The sequence below is a fragment of the Vigna unguiculata genome, chromosome 7 (genome assembly GCF_037176805.1).
Source record: "Vigna unguiculata cultivar grain cowpea cultivar isolate G323 ecotype 2 chromosome 7, ASM3717680v1, whole genome shotgun sequence".
Taxonomy (NCBI): Eukaryota; Viridiplantae; Streptophyta; class Magnoliopsida; order Fabales; family Fabaceae; genus Vigna; species Vigna unguiculata.
The window spans coordinates 971,381-990,450 of record NC_140798.1 but is presented as its reverse complement, the minus strand read 5'-3'; the positions used below and the strand labels follow the sequence as shown (position 1 = coordinate 990,450).

Genomic DNA, 19,070 nt, shown 5'->3' with positions numbered 1-19,070 from the left:
TGAGTATATATATATATATATACATATATATATATATATATATATACATATATATATATACATATATATATATATTTGATTGTTAATGAATTATAAAGTGATAACATAGATGATCTGATATGATTTTTATGCATTAATGATGACCAATAATTTTTTGATGATTACTGAATTTGTGTTAGTGCATAATGGAGTTAATTTTGCGATGACTTCCGAACAATTGTGCTGTGGTATAAATTTTAGATTGTACAAAAATATAATTGTACAAAGTTTGAATTGTATAAAATTAAATTGAACCTATTTTTCATACTTTGAAACACTTTGAGATTTAAAAAAAAATGCTATTTTAAAATATAATTTTAAGGAATTATAATAGCTTTATTTTATATAGATATGTATAATATTCTCATTATTTATGTTATTGAGGAATCACTTAAAGTTGTTGAGTTTATAATGAATGTTACGTGTAGAGATAAAAATTGTTTTTTTTATCTAATTAGAGATATTAATTAATTAATTAATTAAAATTATATAATAATAATAATAATAATAATTGTGTTTTTAAAAACTATATATCAAGAAAATCAAACATTAGAATTTTTTTTTTCTTAAGATTGACAAAATAGACAAGATTTTCTGTTTGTTTTATTACAATTAGGGTGATCTTGTTAAATTTTTAACCTGATGGATCAAATTAAAATAAATTAAATTAGTACATTTTAAGCATAAATTAAGGAATATAATCTCTATCTCTTCCTTCTCAATTATTACAATCTAGTTTGTGTCTTTTTTTAGGGAGTGGGAAGGAAGATAAGACAAAAAAGTAGAGAAAATTTTTTTGATAAAAACTTTAATTTTAATACTATTTTATTTTAATTTTGATGCTTATATATTACCATTTTATTTATTTATTATGTTTACATTAAAAAAAAGGTAAATACGTCGTAATAAAATTGTAATAAAGTAAACCCAACCTAATTAAATATGTAATGATATTTAAACTTTGTAAAAAAATTTTCATAAACAACCTTCCTCATCCACCTTCAAGTACAAAGATTCCTCACTAAAACATCAAACTAATTAAAAAAATCATTACATCTTTGAATCAACGGTAATAAGAAAATATAAAATAAAAAACCAAATTAATAAGAATATGATAATCATAAAAAAAACAAATTAATAATAATAAGAACATAATAATAATAAAAAAAACAAAATAAAGACAACAAAAATACTAATTTTCGATTTTGGGTTATGCCTTTGCCTCTGTGTTGTTCTTGCTCTTCTCTCTTTCACGCTCTTTCTCTCTCTTCGCCTTTCCCTCTCTAAAATCTCAGTTATTGTTGTTGTCTGCTCCTTCGATTCCAGGTGTGTGCCCTAATTGGGATCCGACTTTTTCGATTCCCTTACTTCTGTTGATTTTTTTTTTATTACGCTGTTTTTTCGCTGCTCCTCTGCGCCATTTCTTCGATTTCTGTACATGTTTTGCTCGGGAATCTTTGCCCAAGATCTCGGTCTTTTTCCGGCGTTTATTTTATCACGAATTTTCCGTTGTGGGTTTCATGCAATTTGGGTCAACCGACTCCATTTGTCTAAACTTGCTACCTACTAGTTTGAATTTCCCTTTTTCCAATTTATTTGATTGACATGGGGTTTATTTTTGTTCTTTTTAAATCTTTATATTAGGGTTTTATCCATGGTTTATTTCTAGTTATTTTTTTTATGAGGTGGGTTTTTGGGTTTTAATGACATTGGAGGGTTTTTTTCGGGGTTATCTATATTGTTGCATGTTGGATTTTAAGAAATGGGGTGAAGGAATCAAATCTTTGTTATGTGATTGGTTAGATGGGTTTTAATTAGCGAACTACTACTGTTTGAATTCGTTCTGTATTATCTTCAATTTTCCGTGACAATGCATTGCACTTCTTAATATTTTTATTTATTTTTTGTGTGGAAATAATAACTTGTTTTACGAAAATTTGCTTTTCTTTAATCATTATAATTGTATATGTTCGAGAATTTCCTGTGATGCAGTTAAAAATGGAGTACTTAATGTTACAATAGTTTATTTGTGTTGTGTCTAAAATTGTATGAACGGTTTTCAATGTTATAATGTAATGTGGGGTTTAAGGGGGCTCATATTTGCACTTTGTATGTGTGATTCCATATCTGACATGGCAGGTGTTGTAAGAGTAGTGTTAGCAAAATAGTAGTTGATAAGGGAATGGCTGGGGTTACGAGTGAGGAATCTGGAGTGGGAAAGTCTTCAGAGGGAACTTTTAGTGGGCAGCATAGTCAATCTGGGGAAGCAGTGGCTGAATGGCGATCTTCCGAGCAGGTGGAGAATGGAAGCCCGTCAACTTCACCTCCTTACTGGGACACTGATGAGGATGATGAAGGTGATTTTGTAATAATTTAAATTCAAAATTTCCCCTGACAGGTGATCAAAATCTAATTTGTTTTATCTTAACAGGACCAAAACCTTCAGAATTGTTTGGAAGATATACATGGAAGATTGAAAAATTTTCTCAGATTACCAGAAGGGAACTTCGCAGTAGTCCGTTTGAGGTTGGCAGCTACAAGTGGTATGTGACTTGGGATAAACTTACCTGCCTTGCCTGGATTTTGGTGTGCTTTAGTGTTTAACCATCTCTGTTTGTCTGTATAATTTTGATTTGCAACTTTATGCCTTTGTTTATTCTGAAGCTCGTTGTTTCATGAAGAGGTGTGGTCCAAGATGTTGTTTCTTTCTCCATCCCTCATTTAACTCTATTTTGGTTAATAACATTTGCTTACACGGTTATTGCAGTCTATTTGACCATTATGGCTTCATTCAATCATAGTGTCAAGTTTATTATGAACTTGTGAGTCTTGAAAAATTTATTGTTTGAATTATCTCTAAAATTCACTATTAAGGGGGAAATAAATATTGGACTTGGGGTTACATTTCTTTCAAGTACTCTGCAGTTTTAAGACATATACAAAAAATGTGATTGTACAAGAGTTTGGTTTCTCAAACAAAGAAAAATGTTTTTTTTTTTTTGAAAGTTGTGAAGTATATCAGGAGTAGAGCATGATCATAGAACGGGTGCATATGGTTTGCCGAGGCAGTCCTTATGACTTGAAATATGTAGTACATATTAGTTGATGTTTTTTCTAATCATGCTGTGGTATGTAACAGGTATATTTTAATTTATCCACAAGGTTGTGATGTCTGCAATCATCTCTCTCTGTTTCTTTGTGTTGCTAATCATGACAAACTTCTTCCAGGTTTGATTCCTGAATTTTTCATATGCATTAATTATGGTTAGTCTCACTAGCTACTCTTAGTTCCGTAGTACATGACTTGTCTTTGGTTCTCCCCTTCTTTTTTTTCGGGTAATACAGGATGGAGTCATTTTGCGCAATTTACAATAGCTGTGGTCAACAAAGATCCAAAGAAATCAAAATATTCTGGTCGGTTGGTAAATAGTTGGCTTCATTATTGGAGTTTACAATTTCTTTAATAGTGTTTGAGTTATTTTTACTTGAGTATTTTAGATACATTACACCGATTTTGGAAGAAGGAGCATGATTGGGGATGGAAAAAGTTTATGGAGCTCTCAAAAGTGTATGATGGATTTGTTGACGCATCTGACAATCTGATAATAAAAGCGCAAGTTCAAGTTATTAGGTATTTTATTTATTAGTTTATATTTTGTTTTTTAATCTTACTAATATGCTCTACCATTTTTTATATTGTTAAGCGATTGTTAATATGGTTTTATGCATAGTTTTGACTTCATTTGTTACTTGGAAGAATATATGAATGTTCTATAATGTAATTCTCAGTTGTTAATAGCTGCCTTAACAGCAAAATGCGGTAGCGGTCATCTTGCCCATCTGCTTTCTTGCTTTAGCAGTTTGGGAGCTGGTGGTCCTCTGTTTGTGCTACTGACTTGTGGTGTGTGCTCATACTGTTTTATGACTTTATGAAGCAAAACCACTTTGTTTCTGGGCAGTATATGTTGCTGGATTGTGCGCTAGCAAACAGCAATTGTTTGCTGAATTTATTGCATGCAGCCACTTTTTTTGACTTTGTGGCTGATAATGTTGTCAAACTTGAGGATAGAAAAGAGGGTTAAAAATCATAACTCGAATCATAAGAGTTCTGCATATGTGGAAAATTATATTCATAGCCTGTGCATGCATTTAAAATGATATGGACAGTAAAAATAGTTCATAGTAAGTCTTAAGCACAACTAAAAATTCAAAAGCAGTAAGATCCAATACATAGCACAACTAAAAATATGATTACAATTCACAAAATTACTCATAAAATAACTAATATTCATAGATGATTAATACAGACAAACTATCCAAGGAGATCATTCATATTAAAAGCAGGAGAGTCATCCTCCTCCACATGATCTTCATTTTCATTAATGCCAACTCCTCCAAGTCATCCATAGGTGTAGTATTAGCACCACTTCAACTCAGATGTCTTCATCTAAAGCGTCCAAAGTCGAATTTGCTTCATTCTCCTCCACAGTCCATTCATCATCAGAAGCAAGATCATTAGCATAACTGTCATTTATTCTTCTAAAATCCTGCTTGTTTAGTATAACTATAAAATTAATTAGCACATCATACTTGCCTACTAAGTGGTATAGGTAAATAATTATAAATTTATTTGATAAATTTAAATTCTTACTCTCTCAAAAGCACTCTAGTTACGCTCATAACTGGGTGAACTACAAGTCAAACTCTATTCTAATAGCAAACATTAGTAATTTTGGATGTTCTTCACCATATGTTCCCTACCATTGTGCTAGCATTTTGGTTTTGAGTGCACATTGAGCTATTAGGCTACCAAAAATCCATATTTGCTCATGAAGCTCTCAATTTGGGCGTCAATGTTATTGATCTCATCAATGTCTCCCACCAACCTATCTAAACAACCATACATTCAGTGCTTCACTTTGAATAGGCTTTAAATTCACTATTATAGTGCAACATGGAATTAAGATAGTAGTGTTCAACATGCATTGGCCTAGGCCATGGCTGTCCCATCTTTGATCATTGATTTCTCGAAGGTGAGTGTAGCTAAGTAAGATATAAATAAATAAATTAATCTCCAAAAAAAGTATTAATTCTAAAAAATAAATTAGAAAATCAAAAAGTGAAAGGTAATTAGTTATTATTACCTTTTACTACATTAAGGAGACTTTGTATCTTCTCTTATCAATATCCATTTCTTCATAAATAAATCCCATTGCTGGTTTCTCATCTAAATCCATCTTACACAACACCTTAATTAGGGGATTAACACCCCTCGTGCAATTAAAATAGTTTTTCTTTTCTTATGTTACACAAAGATTGTGCTAAAACCTTTCATTTTTCTCCTTTCACATGACAAACTTGGTTTTAGTTATTAAATTTACCCCTTTGAAACTTGTGCTGCTGCAAGATTGGTACTGCTATTTTGAGTTTTTAAATAATCCAACATGCCTTGGTGCTTTTGTCTGATGTTTGTAACCAGTTTTATTTATGTGCAGGGAGAAAGCTGACAGGCCTTTTCGGTGCCTTGATTGTCAGTATAGGAGAGAACTTGTTAGGGTATATTTGACAAATGTAGAACAAATTTGCCGGCGTTTTGTGGAGGAAAGAAGAAGCAAGCTTGGGAAGTTGATAGAGGATAAAGCTAGGTGGTCAAGGTATTTCGTGCTAATCTTCAATAACATGACCCTTTTGACTTGTATATGTACTCTAAATGCTTTCATTATACATGCTGTAACTTATAATGGGCTTCTAAATGTCGTATAAAAAGTTCATGTTGCTTGAAGTATCAATTCGTACTAAATTTAGTTTTCCTTTAATCCTGAATGTAAAAAAATGTTAGGCATATTGGGAAGAAAATAATGACGAGAGGGATACTTATTAGTTTAATCTGGTTGATTTGATAATGGTCTATGCTTTATTCTATCATCTTGTATAGTTTTTATGCATATGAAATATGAAGTTTGTTCTGTGTAGTATAACCTATAACAAATTTAATCTGTCCTCGTACATATTTGATTGGGACATATATGTATATACTGTATCTATATCATTACCACTTGATTTGTGTTGTATGATTTTATGGGTAGATCTAAATGGTACTTTGCATTATCTGCAGCTTCTGTACTTTTTGGCGGGAAATTGATCAAACTTCTAGGCGTCGCATGTCAAGGGAAAAGACAAATGTAATTTTGAAAGTAGTTGTGAAACACTTCTTTATAGAAAAAGAAGTAACTTCTACTTTAGTAATGGACTCCTTGTATAGTGGGTTGAGGGCTCTTGAAGGTCAGACTAAGTGCAAGAAAGGAAGGGCAAAATTGTTGGATGCTGAAGAAATGCCAGCGCCAATTGTCCGTGCTGAGAAAGATATGTTTGTACTGGTGGATGATGTTCTACTGCTACTTGAAAGAGCAGCTATTGAGCCTTTGCCTCCAAAAGATGAAAAAGGTCCTCAAAATCGAACAAAGGTGAGTAATATAATGGGTTTTGGTAAACCTGAGGTTTTTGATTATATAACTTGTCCAACTTCTTAATTTCTTCCAGGAAGATAGCTTATAATAACGTGTTTAACTCCTTAACAGTAGATTGGCCTTTAGCTATGAAAGATGCATGCCATGATCTGTTGGGTTAAGACATGCCAATTTATGAGAATGATCATAAACTTTCTGAATATCATTTGCAGAGATGCGTTGAGCCTTCTTTCAAATCAGTTTTCATGTTTTGAATGTTTTTGAGGATCCCCAATATAATGGGTTCCATAGATTGCCATAGTAGAGGATAAATTTGGAAGTTTTTGGGTCTCCCAATTAATTCTATAAAGATTAACGGTAAAAATTATTTATTTTTGTCTTCATCTGTTGAACTTCTGAATATCATTTGCAAAGATTCTTTGAGCCTTCTTTCAAAACAGTTTTCATGTTTTGAATGTTTTTGAGGGTCCCCAATATATTGTTTTCCATAGATTGCCATAGTAGAGGATAAATTTGGAAGTTTAGCTTCTTCCATTGTTCAACACTTTCTAATGATATTTCACTACTTTTTCATGTTTTGAATGTTTTTGAGGGTCCCCAATATATTGTTTTCCATAGATTGCCATAGTAGAGGATAAATTTGAAGTTTAGCTTCTTCCATTGTTCAACACTTTCTAATGATATTTCACTACTGTCTTTTTCCTAGTCATCATGATAATCTTGGCCAAGGAAACAAAACTCAACAGATGTAGACAAAGATAAATAATTTTTACCATTAATATTTTTTGAATCGGGAGACCCAAAAACAAGTAGGCAGGTCGATGGATAGATGTTCCACAACACTTGCAGACATGGTGACGACAAATGAAAAACTAAAAAACGGTTTAAAAGATTGGGTTCCTCTAGTGTTCAAGAGGACTTGCACATGGATTGTGATGAGAAGACAATAATGGAAGTTGAAACATGGACAGAGGAAGCTGGTGAAATTGACGGAGGTGGTGTGATGGTGTTTCAGTGATTGGAAGTGACAAGTGGGCTACTTGTGCCTAAGTTGTTCAAAGCAACATGCAATGGTCTATGAGAACTAGTGTATGCAACTAGTCAGGTATGGTGCTACTCGGAGAGATGCATTGGTTGCCAGAGAAAAGATGGTGTTTTGGGATGGTGGTAGCAGACAATGGCAGACGACATTTTCTCACTCTCACCGAACAATATAGGCAGAGTGGGATTGACTTACTTTGATACCAATATGAAGGAGTGTATAAGAAAAGAACTTGAGAAATCTTAACTTGGATCTCTTCTTCTGATTCTATTCATATATAAGGATTAGTGGCTTACAGCAGAAGCTAAAGGAAAGAGAAAAGAGGAAAAAATAATATAGTTTGCCCCTAGGATTGGGGATTACAAATGGATACAACACAACAACTTTTTCTCAAAAATAATATAAACTATTCTAGCAAAGACAATACCACCACTGATTTCTTCTTAAGTGATACATGAAAATTCTATCACTTGTAGATACTAATGCCATCCCAAAAAAAGTAGGATAGCAGTTCCAAATTTGTCATCTCAAACTCCAGTGTTATTCTCCTTTTAAACTTGTCAATCTTTGCTGCATTGTTGCCAATAACTAGAGGTCATCTGCGTAGATATAAGCTATCGTTAAATCCCGTACAATAGCTCTCATATAGACTCCATATTCTGTTGTACACTTGCTGAAACCCAACTCCAAAAGAAAGCAATCTATTATTTTATTCCAGCGATGAAGGGCTTGTTTTTAGTCCATATAAAACCTTCTTCAACTTATACACCTTCTCTTCACGCCTTGTCACTTCAAGACCAAGAGTTTGATACATAAACCTCCTCCTCTCGTGTCCCATTTAATGACCCACCTCCAAAAGTGGTTGTGGCAATCTCTAGTCTTGTGGTTTCAATTATTGCCACTGGTGCAAACACCATTATAATTCAAACCAGCCTTTTTCAAAAATCCCTTTTGCAATCAACCTAGTCTTGTAGTTAGTAACTTCTCCAGTTAGTTTTACCGTCACTTTGTTGACCCATTTCATTCCATTTGGCCTTTTGTTGTGAGGTATTGTGACCAACTTCCTGGTGTGATTTTTCATTTCATCCCTCATTCTTCCTCCATTACTACATTCCATTCAAGTTCCTTGATTTGTAAGCTATTGGTGTTATCTGAGCTAGCCAAGCCAATATATATTGTTCCTTTTGAATGGTATCCAAGAAACATCATTGGCTCTCCCTTGTCATCAAACTTCTTTATTCTTTCATTCATTGATCATCTAAAGCAAAGAAAACTAAATTTCTAGAGATGATTTGTCATTTGTTTTTGTTGGAGATTCACATCGACTAGAGATACATCTTAACCTATATCCTAGTGAGATTTGTTAAGCCTATTGCAACCCTTACTACCAGGTAGCTATCAAACTATGTACAAACATCTAGTCTCACCCTCAAGATATTTAGTTCTCAACATAAGCGGCGCGTTGCAAATCCCACATCAATTACAGTACATAAGTTGGTGCAAACATCATCTTGTAAGTCAGTTTTGTAGGACTGAGTTAGGTCTAAACATCTTGGGTTGTTGTATTTCTATTTTCTTAGGAAACCACATTTGTAATTTATATCATATTGGTATGGCCTGGTGTACTATATTTTGCAATAAAATTTTCCAAATAATATTAAAAAATTAAAAATAAAACAAGTTTTAGCCTAGTTAGAGTTTTGGACATATATTACACCTGTAAAGGGAGATTTTTGAGTAACCTGGGAATTGTTATATAAATATATTATATTGAAAGTTCCAAAATTCTTTTGATTGCTGAGAAACCTAGTTCACCATTTTTTGGCAGGATGGAAACTCGGGGGAGGATTTTAACAAAGATTCTATTGAGCGTGATGAAAGGCGTCTCACTGAATTAGGTCGCAGGACTTTGGAAATATTTGTCCTTGCCCATATATTCAGGTAGTATATGTTATTTCTGAATTCTTCTAGTTTTCTTATGTTAACTTGTCATTTATAGATTCTCTTCTGAATTTCTTGTTTTAGGAATAGGATTCCTTTTAATTCACACCAGTCCTTTGCATTTCTATCCAATGTTATATTTTATGTTTGATGGTTGTACTTTGTTTCACGATTTAAAAAAATTCACTGTTCTGTTATGTTTTAGAGGGATGAGGGTTTAATATGATGACAGTTTGCGGAAATTTTCGGTTCTAAAAGTTGGCATTGTTCATGTGTGCTTTTAGACACCACACCATGGACTTGCCTAGGCAATCCACAAACTTCTCTTTAAGACTATGCTCAATGCTTATACATAATTATGGATGGGGTGTGTATCAAATTTCAAATGTGCAGTCTACGGTAGCATGAAGAAGATTTCTTTTGCAAAAGTTCTATTAAATGTATTATTTAATAGTGGATGAGCAATGATGAATTTTGCACTTGTCCACTTAGACCTTGCTTTCAGGCAATGGCATCACACTCTGGAGGTTAAGTTGGAAGAATTTTTTCCTTCTCTACTATACATGGTTCAGAATCTGTGATATATAAATATGCAACCATGGGACATGAATAGAATTTGACTTAATAATAGTATCATGTGAAACAATAGAGAATGATGGATAGCCAGTAGTGTCTCAGTCCGGCACTTTGTAGTTAACTTTGAGGTCCATGGAAGGTTATCCATGCCCATGTAGTGCAATATCATTTTCTACACAGAAGTGAGTCAGTGCTTGCTATTTACTCACTATTTACCTGGATTTTGTGTAGATTTGTTTGTGTATTCATCGATTATTTGTAGGATTCAAATGAATGAGGTTATCCTGATATTTACTTAATGGGTGCAGCAATAAAATTGAGGTTTCCTATCAAGAAGCTATTGCTCTAAAGAGACAAGAAGAGCTCATTCGTGAAGAAGAGGCAGCCTGGCTAGCTGAAAGTGAGCAGAAAGCAAAACGTGGAAATGAGAGGGAAAAAAAGTCAAAGAAAAAACAGGTCCGTTTATCACTCATCTAATCTGCATTATTAATGGATGTTACATGTCCTAAAGTTGATTGCACAGACGCTATTGATTCTGTAGTTGTCTTGTTATGTAATTTTCAAGATTTAGGTGTTAGAGCTTTAGATTCAGGATGAAACCTTTTTTATTAGTTTCTCTGCAGAACGTGCATCACAATATCAGGTAGCATGACTATTTTTTATCTTATATAACTGCTATAGCTAGTACATTTGTGTATTAAAACCTCAAGCTTTTGGCCTGTTTGTTTATAATGAGATCATGAATACATTGTTTGCCTGTATTTATGTTTAATGTATATGTAAGGCCCTTTATTTTCTTTTCCAGCCTTCCGTTTGCCTAAATTGCTAAGTGACGACAAACTAAAGCATTCTTTAGGCTACTTGAAACTAATTTGAAAATATTTTTACAGAAATTTATAAACTATAATTCTCCGTAGATGTTGTTTCTTGATGTTCCTTTTACTTTGGTGTGGTTGTTATTTGTGAGATTAAATGAATGATATATGCATGTGGCTGGTGAAAGTAGTTGTATTTTCTTTTTCTCTATTTGAAAAAATCCTTTGTTGTCACTGCAGGCTAAACAGAAACGGAACAATCGAAAAGGAAAGGATAAAGTCAAAGAGGAGAGACCAGCTGTGGCACTACATGACAAACAGCAAAACAATGCTGTTGATGAGAAAAAACATTCTAACATGGAGGAAGTACAAACTCTCGATGAAAAGCTTGATACCCTGGAAGTTGCTTCTGATGTGTCTGATTCTGTGGATAGGGTCGGTGAAGTGCTTCAACCTGATTCTGAAGACAGAGATGTGAGTCCTGTAAATTGGGATACTGATGCATCAGAAGTCCATCCTCCAACTGAGGCTAGTAGCAATGGTATAGGTAGTATGTCATCTGTACAAAATGGAATGGCTGAGAAAAGAAGCAGTTCAGTAATGGATGACAGTTCTTCAACATGTTCCACTGATTCCTTACCATCAGTGGTGTTGAATGACAGTCACAAGGGGAACTCCTTTTCAAATTTCGAAGTCCGAAAGTTTCCTAGCAGGTAAGTATATAGTGTAGTGTTTCTTTCAAGTAGATGAATGTTAGGGATTTGTGTGGTGTGTTAATTTGATTTGGCACTAATTTGTAGAGGCAAGAACCAAGTAAAAGCATCATGTAATGCTGGCAGTTGGACAAACGAAATGGATTGTCAGCCATCCGGTTCTATTGGGGATACTGTTGATGTTAATGAATCTGAAAGTCGTAAGTTAGGTGAATCTGAGCCTGAGGGTGCTGTTCTCTCTTTGCAGGATCGATTAAAGTGGCTTGATCAACATGTTGTCAGAAAGGTGGTATTATTACCATAAGCATATCCTTTCATAATTTACTGCGGTTACTGTACACATCGGCTTTAATTTGTTCATGTTTCTTTTTTACCATAGTGGTCAACCTGGAGTTTTTGCTGATTGACAATGATTTTAGAAGATTAGAAAATAAAATTCATTTGTATTGCAATAGAAACTTAGAATTTCTGTGTTAGAATTGTAACTGCATATTTGATTGTTAAGAGGATGGTTACAATAGGTAAGCATCACTAACTTATAGGTGGAAGGTACTACTAACAGTGGGCGGACAAAAGGAATCCACTAACAAAAAATGAAGCAAGTGATGCTTTCTAATAATAACCCCACAAGCTTATGTTGGACGAATAGCGTAACAGTCTCCCAAGTTGAGTTTGGACTGAAGTAAACAGAACCTAGAAGAGCAAGAGGTTTTGTAAGAATATCAACACACCAGTCTAAAGATGGAACTTGGAACGTGGGACAATTCAAGGTACTTAGCCAGAACCTTTTCTCTAACAAAACATTTCTAACTGAAGATGCTTGGTTTGAGATTGGAGAACTGGATTGTGAGCCAAGGCAACAATGCTGAGATGGTTGTAATAAACGATGGGTTGGTATGACACGTGTTGTCCAAATCAACAGAATTGATCTAGGTATTGGTCAATAGTTGAACCACATGAACTGATATTTATTATGTATACATAACTTTTTACTAATTGTTAAGAAGTAGATTTTTAACCTAACTCACCCTTATAAAACTGGTTTCTAAGGTCTAAGGTGAGGTTTTCACCTATTTATATACTATAAATTGGTCTTATTTCTAGTTGATGTGGGATTTCTAACACTCTTTCACGCTGAGACATATACATTTCAAGTGTGAGACTAATTATTAATCGGTGGTCCGATAGCGGATGGAATAATATACCTAACAAACAAACTTTGTTAGGATAAACTTTAACCCATGACTTTGATACTATGTTAAGAAGTTGACTTTAAGTCTAACTCAATCTTATAAAACTGACTTATAAGAGGAAGATTCCTTCCATTTATATACTATAAATTGACCTTATCTGCAAATATAATGTCAAATAATAAAAGATGTAGGTTGCTGTGTGGTTGTTATTCTGTTAAGCTTACCCCCATGGTTCAGGATAAAAAACCCAATATGTGCAAGTGTTCACTTTATCTCAAATTTCAAACTCTAAACTCACTTTTACAAGCAGCTGTTGCTACTTCCTTATATGGTGTCTCACACTTGTGCATGTGTGCCAATTTCCTTGGGTGTTGTGGTGTCTCAGACTAGTTTATAAAGTATGACATGCCACCTTTTGGATTTCAACCTCGAGCAGGTCTTCCAGTCATTAATTTTATTTGGTTACAGTACAACTGAGTTTGGTGACAACACCAAGTCAGTGGATGACCGAATAGAGGTGACTTGACTAGCTAGAGATCTAGTTTTGGATAAACTGGATGAACAGCTGATCCAGTGGATAACGTTGGGCATGAAAACATGGAGTTTAGTTAACAAGGATTGGATCCAAAGTTGATATTAGGAGGTAAGTTTAGATCTAACTCAACCTTACAATAATAGTTTGAAGGACTACAACTTTTTGTTGTTTGGATCATTAAGAGAATCTTAGTGGTAGAAAACACGGACTCTAGATGTGGATCTGCGACAATCAGTGTCCACAACCCTGTTAGAAGGTGAAAACCAATGTAATGGTGCCTTTTAAGTGGCACAATTTGTTCCTTACTGCAGCGCATTGATCTTTGGGAGGGGGAAGACATGACTGACACTATCAATAATGAAGTTAATTTTTGGGCATGAAATTGTAGCACACGTCAAGAACAAGATTGAGATGTTCTTTTACAAAAACTTGTTTGTCAATAGTGTGAAGTATGTAAATAAGGCATTTAGTTTGCAGGAATACAAGGTTGGCTTAACGGTAAAATTGGGTAAAATTGGAAAAGAGGGTGCGAGAAATTATAGGTTCAACTCATCCACTAATAAAATACTAACAACTAACATTTTGCTGATCAAAAATGAAAAATAAGACATTGGGTTTGCAGAAAGTACTGGAAAGAGATCAATCTTCAACTGTTGTATTTGGAAGCTCACTTTGAATATAGAATAGACATTTGTAGTGAGTGAAGAGGTATTCGATCTTCTGCCATAGACCCTATGCACTGTTGAATTAAAATACAAATAAACACACTAGAATGTGGGGTTGAATAGTGATAGTTGTATAAATGGAAAACTTAAGCTGATTTTGAAAACCTTTCAAATCAATATTAGTTCGTAAGCTACACTGGAATCAACGTCTAAGGTTTTGCAAGCATTGGATGTAATATAGTTATAACTTTTATACTTGGTTCACTCAACATAAGCTATGTCAAAGGGTCTCACTTATCAAATTAATGATTACATACAACTATTCTGTATACTACTTTTGGAAACACCCTTTCAATCTCAAACTGAGAAGACCTAACTATTGTTGATGCTACGTCACTCCTGGCTTTCCACATTGAAGTACAAATTCAATATAACTTTGTTTCGGCAAAGATTTGACACTTTTGATCCTTAGATTTGGAGGCTCAAACTATTAGAGGAGATTGCTTTTCAAATTGTTTGTATATATATATATATATATATATATATATTTTTTTGTATTCACACAATTCACATTTCTCTTCTCTGAAAGACTTTGTTTGCATATTGTGTTGGTAGTTGTTGATGTGGTGTCACATTTAAAGTCTGTTCTTGATGAGACAAGCTTTCTCTTGCTTTGAGATGCTTTTTGTTGGCGCAAACCAGCTTTTCTAGCTTTGTTTACTTAGCTTCTTTTATGAATAGCTCTTTGCCCTTTCATGCTTCTCTTTTCTACTACAGAGATGTTTATGGCTCTTGTAGGATATGTTCTTATGATAGTCTAACTTTGGGATGACATGCTAGCTTTCTTTGTTCGTAGATAAAATAAGTCACAAACAACAACATGCAGTGTTGCAAATCAGAATGGTTAAATATAAAATACATGAAAAAATGTTCTTATATTTACTACTTGATAAGATTTGTTTTTGTACTTCAATATGTGCACTTATTTTTTTCAAGTGTGAGATTAAATTTGGAATGGTAGTAAAAGTGATGATTGATTTAATTTTTATTTATTTCACTGTTCTATTTGATAGGAAGAGGCTACACCGTCATTACAAAATAAACAAAGCATCAAAGACCGAGTTATCACAGAAAGGACTGTTAACAATGAAAGCCTACAAAAAGAGAAGAAATCATCAGTGCCATCCTCATCCAGTAGTCCTCCTCGAAACTTACCTGTTCAAAAGGAGTTAGAAAACCAAACTAAAGTTATGGGAGATCCCGTTCATGCCAGGAAAACATCTTTTAGTGCCTCACAACCAACTGATAAAGAGTTGTCTTCATCCTCAGCTTCTGTATCGCAAGTAGCAACTGGTCCAAAGGCAGAGATCCAGAAAACTTCACCGCCAAGATTATCCGAAAGGTCTATGGCACAAGTGGCTATGATGTCAAGGCCTTCTAGTGCTCCACTAGTTCCTGGAGGTCCCAGGCCCGCTGCCGCCGTTGTCTCCATGGTTCAAACTGCTCCATTACTTGCACGCTCTGTGAGTGCAACTGGTAGGTTGGGTCCTGATCCCTCGCCTGCTACCCATAGCTATGTTCCCCAGTCCTACAGAAATGCAATGATGGGGAATCCTGCAGTTTCAACTGCTGCCAGTCTCCCTCATTGCAGCTCTAGTTCAGGAGTAAACTCATCACCTGGCTATTCACAACCACAACTGGTTTCATCACCACTATTTTTATCCCGGAGCTCTGACAAACTGGATTCAAATGCTTCCCAATCTGGTGTTCCCTTTAGTATGATTAGTCGGGATGTTTTACAGAATGGACCAAATTGGATTGATAGTTCTCATAGGGAAGCCAGCAGAAACTTACACTATGAACCACCGTCCCGACTTAATGATGTTCAAAACCTAGACTTGTACAAGCCAGTAGACAGTAGATCGTTGGGCAATGTATCTAGTGAGTTCCCTGCTTGCACATCCAGGCGTCAGAACCAAGGCAGCGGTTTGGTGGATGAGTTCCCACACCTTGATATCATAAATGATCTTCTTGATGAGGAGCATGTTACAGGGAAGGCAGCCAGGGCAAGTCCAGCCTTCCACTCCCTCAATGATGGACCACAGTTGCTAAATCGGCAGTTCACTTTTCCTGGAGACTTGGGTACAAATGATGATTTGGGATCATCCACCAGTTCTTGTAGGTTTGAGAGATCAAGAAGTTACCAAGATGCCAGGTTTGAACAAGGGTATAGCTCATCCGGCCGGCAGTTCGATATGCGGCCGGATTATCTTCCTCCGGCGAGTACACTGTCATCATATGGAAATGGCAAGGTAGATGGTCTGACTCCAAACCAGTGGCAGGTTGCTGGTTCTGATCTATCTTATCTAGGCATGAGAAACACGGAGAATAGTTACTCATACTATCAAGATTACCCAAACATGGCAAATGTGAATGGTGTGAATGGTTATACTGTATTCAGGCCTTCAAATGGTCCTTAGAGGGAGAGAAGAATTAAAATTAGTGGTCTCATCCACAAGTGTAATAATGTATTTCAGGAAATTGTTGGGTCTCTTTAGATTGGAGTGAGGTTGTATCCCCATGATAGGAAAACATTTTGTAAAGAGTGTTTCCGATTAATTTGGTTCCAGTTTTTCATAAATTTATACATGTCCTAGCTTCTAACAGTGTTGGGATTTGGGCCTTCTGGGATTATAGATACTCTTTCATTCGTGTTGTCAATGTAATCTTCAAAGTTGAGTTTTTTCTGTACATATTCTACAAGGGACTGCTTCTTTTATTCGCCTTAGATCTTCATGAGATCATTATGAACTGGATTGCGAATCATTTATGTTTACAATTAATTATTATTGTTATTTTGATCGTTAAATATGTTACTGGTATGATCAAGTTATACCAGTTTTGGATTTGACAGATTATATTTTTCAAGGGTGTTTGGGAATACTATTTTTGGATCCAATTATTTATTAACGTTTGAAAAAATATAGAACAGTAATTAAATAAATTTTACTGTTCATTTCAAAGTGAAAATTTGTCTTATTTCAGAAAATTAGATCGTGTTAGACTTTTATTGGTTGTGTTTTTTTGTTTGAAATGCAATTGTATTTTTATTATGTTTCTAATTTAAAGTTAACGTTTAAAATAAAATATATTGCACGAGTATAAGTAACATGCTAAAAAAAAACTAATACGATAATATATTTACTCTTTTTTCTTTCATCCAAGTCTTATTAGCAACTGTCAGAGGCATAATTTTATAACGTGCATATTTCTTTTTATTTTTTAAGGGTTTTAAAGAAATAGATGACCTATAATTTAAGGAAAAATTGTAATCCACTTCAAACAACTTTTTATACTTTTCTTTATCGTATTGAGTAACTACCTAATATTTATATCAATACATTTGAAGTTAATTTTCAATTTTATAAAAAAAAATATTTAAGTGATTAAAAAGGTAAAAGAAATTAAATTTAAGTTAAACACATCAATTTCCATTGTACTTTCAAGAGGTTTTATTAAAATTTAACATTTTTTCATATTTATGTTAATTTTTTAATACATAATACAGCTAGAAAAAAAAAACAGAACTTTGTAAAGAATCTCAATAGAAAAGCATGTCCATGTAGTCAATTTTAAAAATCTTTTTAATTTAATATATATATATATATATATATATATATATATATATATATATATATATAAATAAATATAGGAACATTTCTTTTACATATAAGAAACATAAAACTACTTGCAATTGCATTGATTATTAATTTTTTTTATCATCAAATTATTGAATAGTAATTATATTAAATTTTACTGATTCTTAAGATTTTCTTAAAATTCCCTTCTTGTAAAACAGAAATACATTTGATATGGTATAACCAAATGCAAAATACTAGTTAAGGACAAGTACCGGTAAAGTGTTTCATTTTATGGATATCTTTGAACAAAATTTTAATATTATTAATTAATATGAGAAAAATTGCATTTAGTATTATGTTATCTATCGATATAGTACTATATGAAGTTCTAAATATGACTGAGAAACTACCGATCAATTTAACTACTTTTTAGTCTTCACAATTAGTTTTTTTAATTCTTATACATAGAAACTTGAGGTAGTACTGATTTTATGGATGAATTATGAATATTTAATCAAGTAAAAAAATGATAAAAATAAATTGCATGAAACTTTATTAAATAAATAAAGACAAATGAAGATTTTTAAAATAATTTTTAACTGATTAAAATAGATTAATGAAGTAATTTTATATATCTTGTCTATTTGTCTACATTAAGATTTATCTGATTTATCCTATAAAACATGAGTTATCCTTCTGTATTAAACCCATCACCACATTAAAATCCTTATTCGTCATTTTAGAATCGATTTCTAATTTTCGGTCTCTAAATTTACAAAATTAAATCATGCTTTTTCATATTATGATTAATAAGAATTGGTTTAAATATGTTTTTCGTCCCTCAATTTTCACTGAATTTTGGAATTAGTCCATTTCAAAACTTTGAACCAATTTAGTCCTTCATCTTTCGAAATAAGTGGATTTAATCATTTTAATCGAATTTTGTTAAGTTTATTTGACATTTCAAGCGTATTTCATAATAGTATTTGACTTAACATTAAAGAAAAAATGTGTCAAACAGTATAAACAACTCAAATACAATTCTGAAATGCATACGAAACATCAAATAAACCTAACAAAATTCGATTAGAAAGACTAAATTAGTCAAAAGTTTCAAAATAGATTAATTCTAAAATTCACCGAAAGTTAAGGGATAAAAACATATTTAACTCATAAGAATTTAATTGGTTTAACAAGAAATGCATAAAAAACTTCAATTCCATAAAATTTTGCTTTTGCAAATTTTTTATCCTTCTCTCAAATTCAGACGGCAAAAGGAATAAAAAAATAAATTAGACGCTCAAGATACGAAAACTTTGATAATTGATTACAGAAATATGAAAAAAAAAAAGTTATTAATTAGGGAGAATAAGGGTATATTGGTGTGAAGTTTTTTTTTTAGGAAAATATTTACCATGAATTCTAATGGAATAGAAAATTGTT

The 19,070-nt window shown here is 33.2% G+C and overlaps 1 protein-coding gene across 2 annotated transcripts; it reads left to right on the top strand.

Moving 5' to 3' along the window:
* The first annotated feature begins 1,229 nt into the window (after positions 1–1,229).
* LOC114192134 (TNF receptor-associated factor homolog 1a-like) lies at positions 1,230–16,739 on the top strand. 2 transcript variants are annotated; one of them, XM_028081744.2, is made up of 13 exons: positions 1,230–1,365; positions 2,179–2,396; positions 2,471–2,582; positions 3,179–3,267; positions 3,385–3,453; positions 3,538–3,670; positions 5,535–5,693; positions 6,155–6,503; positions 9,377–9,489; positions 10,374–10,521; positions 11,121–11,593; positions 11,681–11,879; positions 15,060–16,739. In XM_028081744.2, the coding sequence occupies exons 2-13, from the start codon at positions 2,222–2,224 to the stop codon at positions 16,464–16,466; spliced, it is 3,426 nt and encodes a 1,141-aa protein (XP_027937545.2). In that variant the 5' UTR covers positions 1,230–1,365; positions 2,179–2,221; the 3' UTR covers positions 16,467–16,739. The 2 variants fall into 2 exon arrangements, with proteins under 2 accessions (XP_027937545.2, XP_027937546.2); XM_028081745.2 differs by having other exon boundaries at positions 1,231–1,365; positions 2,194–2,396.
* The last annotated feature ends 2,331 nt before the right edge of the window (positions 16,740–19,070 follow it).

Excerpts from the sequence above, each read along its gene's own strand:
- LOC114192134 (XM_028081744.2), top strand. The coding sequence starts at position 2,222 with ATGGCTGGGGTTACGAGTGAGGAATCTGGAGTGGGAAAGTCTTCAGAG. Across the intron at positions 2,397-2,470 it reads CACTGATGAGGATGATGAAG|GACCAAAACCTTCAGAATTG; the intron begins GTGATTTTGTAA and ends TTATCTTAACAG. Across the intron at positions 3,671-5,534 it reads GCGCAAGTTCAAGTTATTAG|GGAGAAAGCTGACAGGCCTT; the intron begins GTATTTTATTTA and ends ATTTATGTGCAG.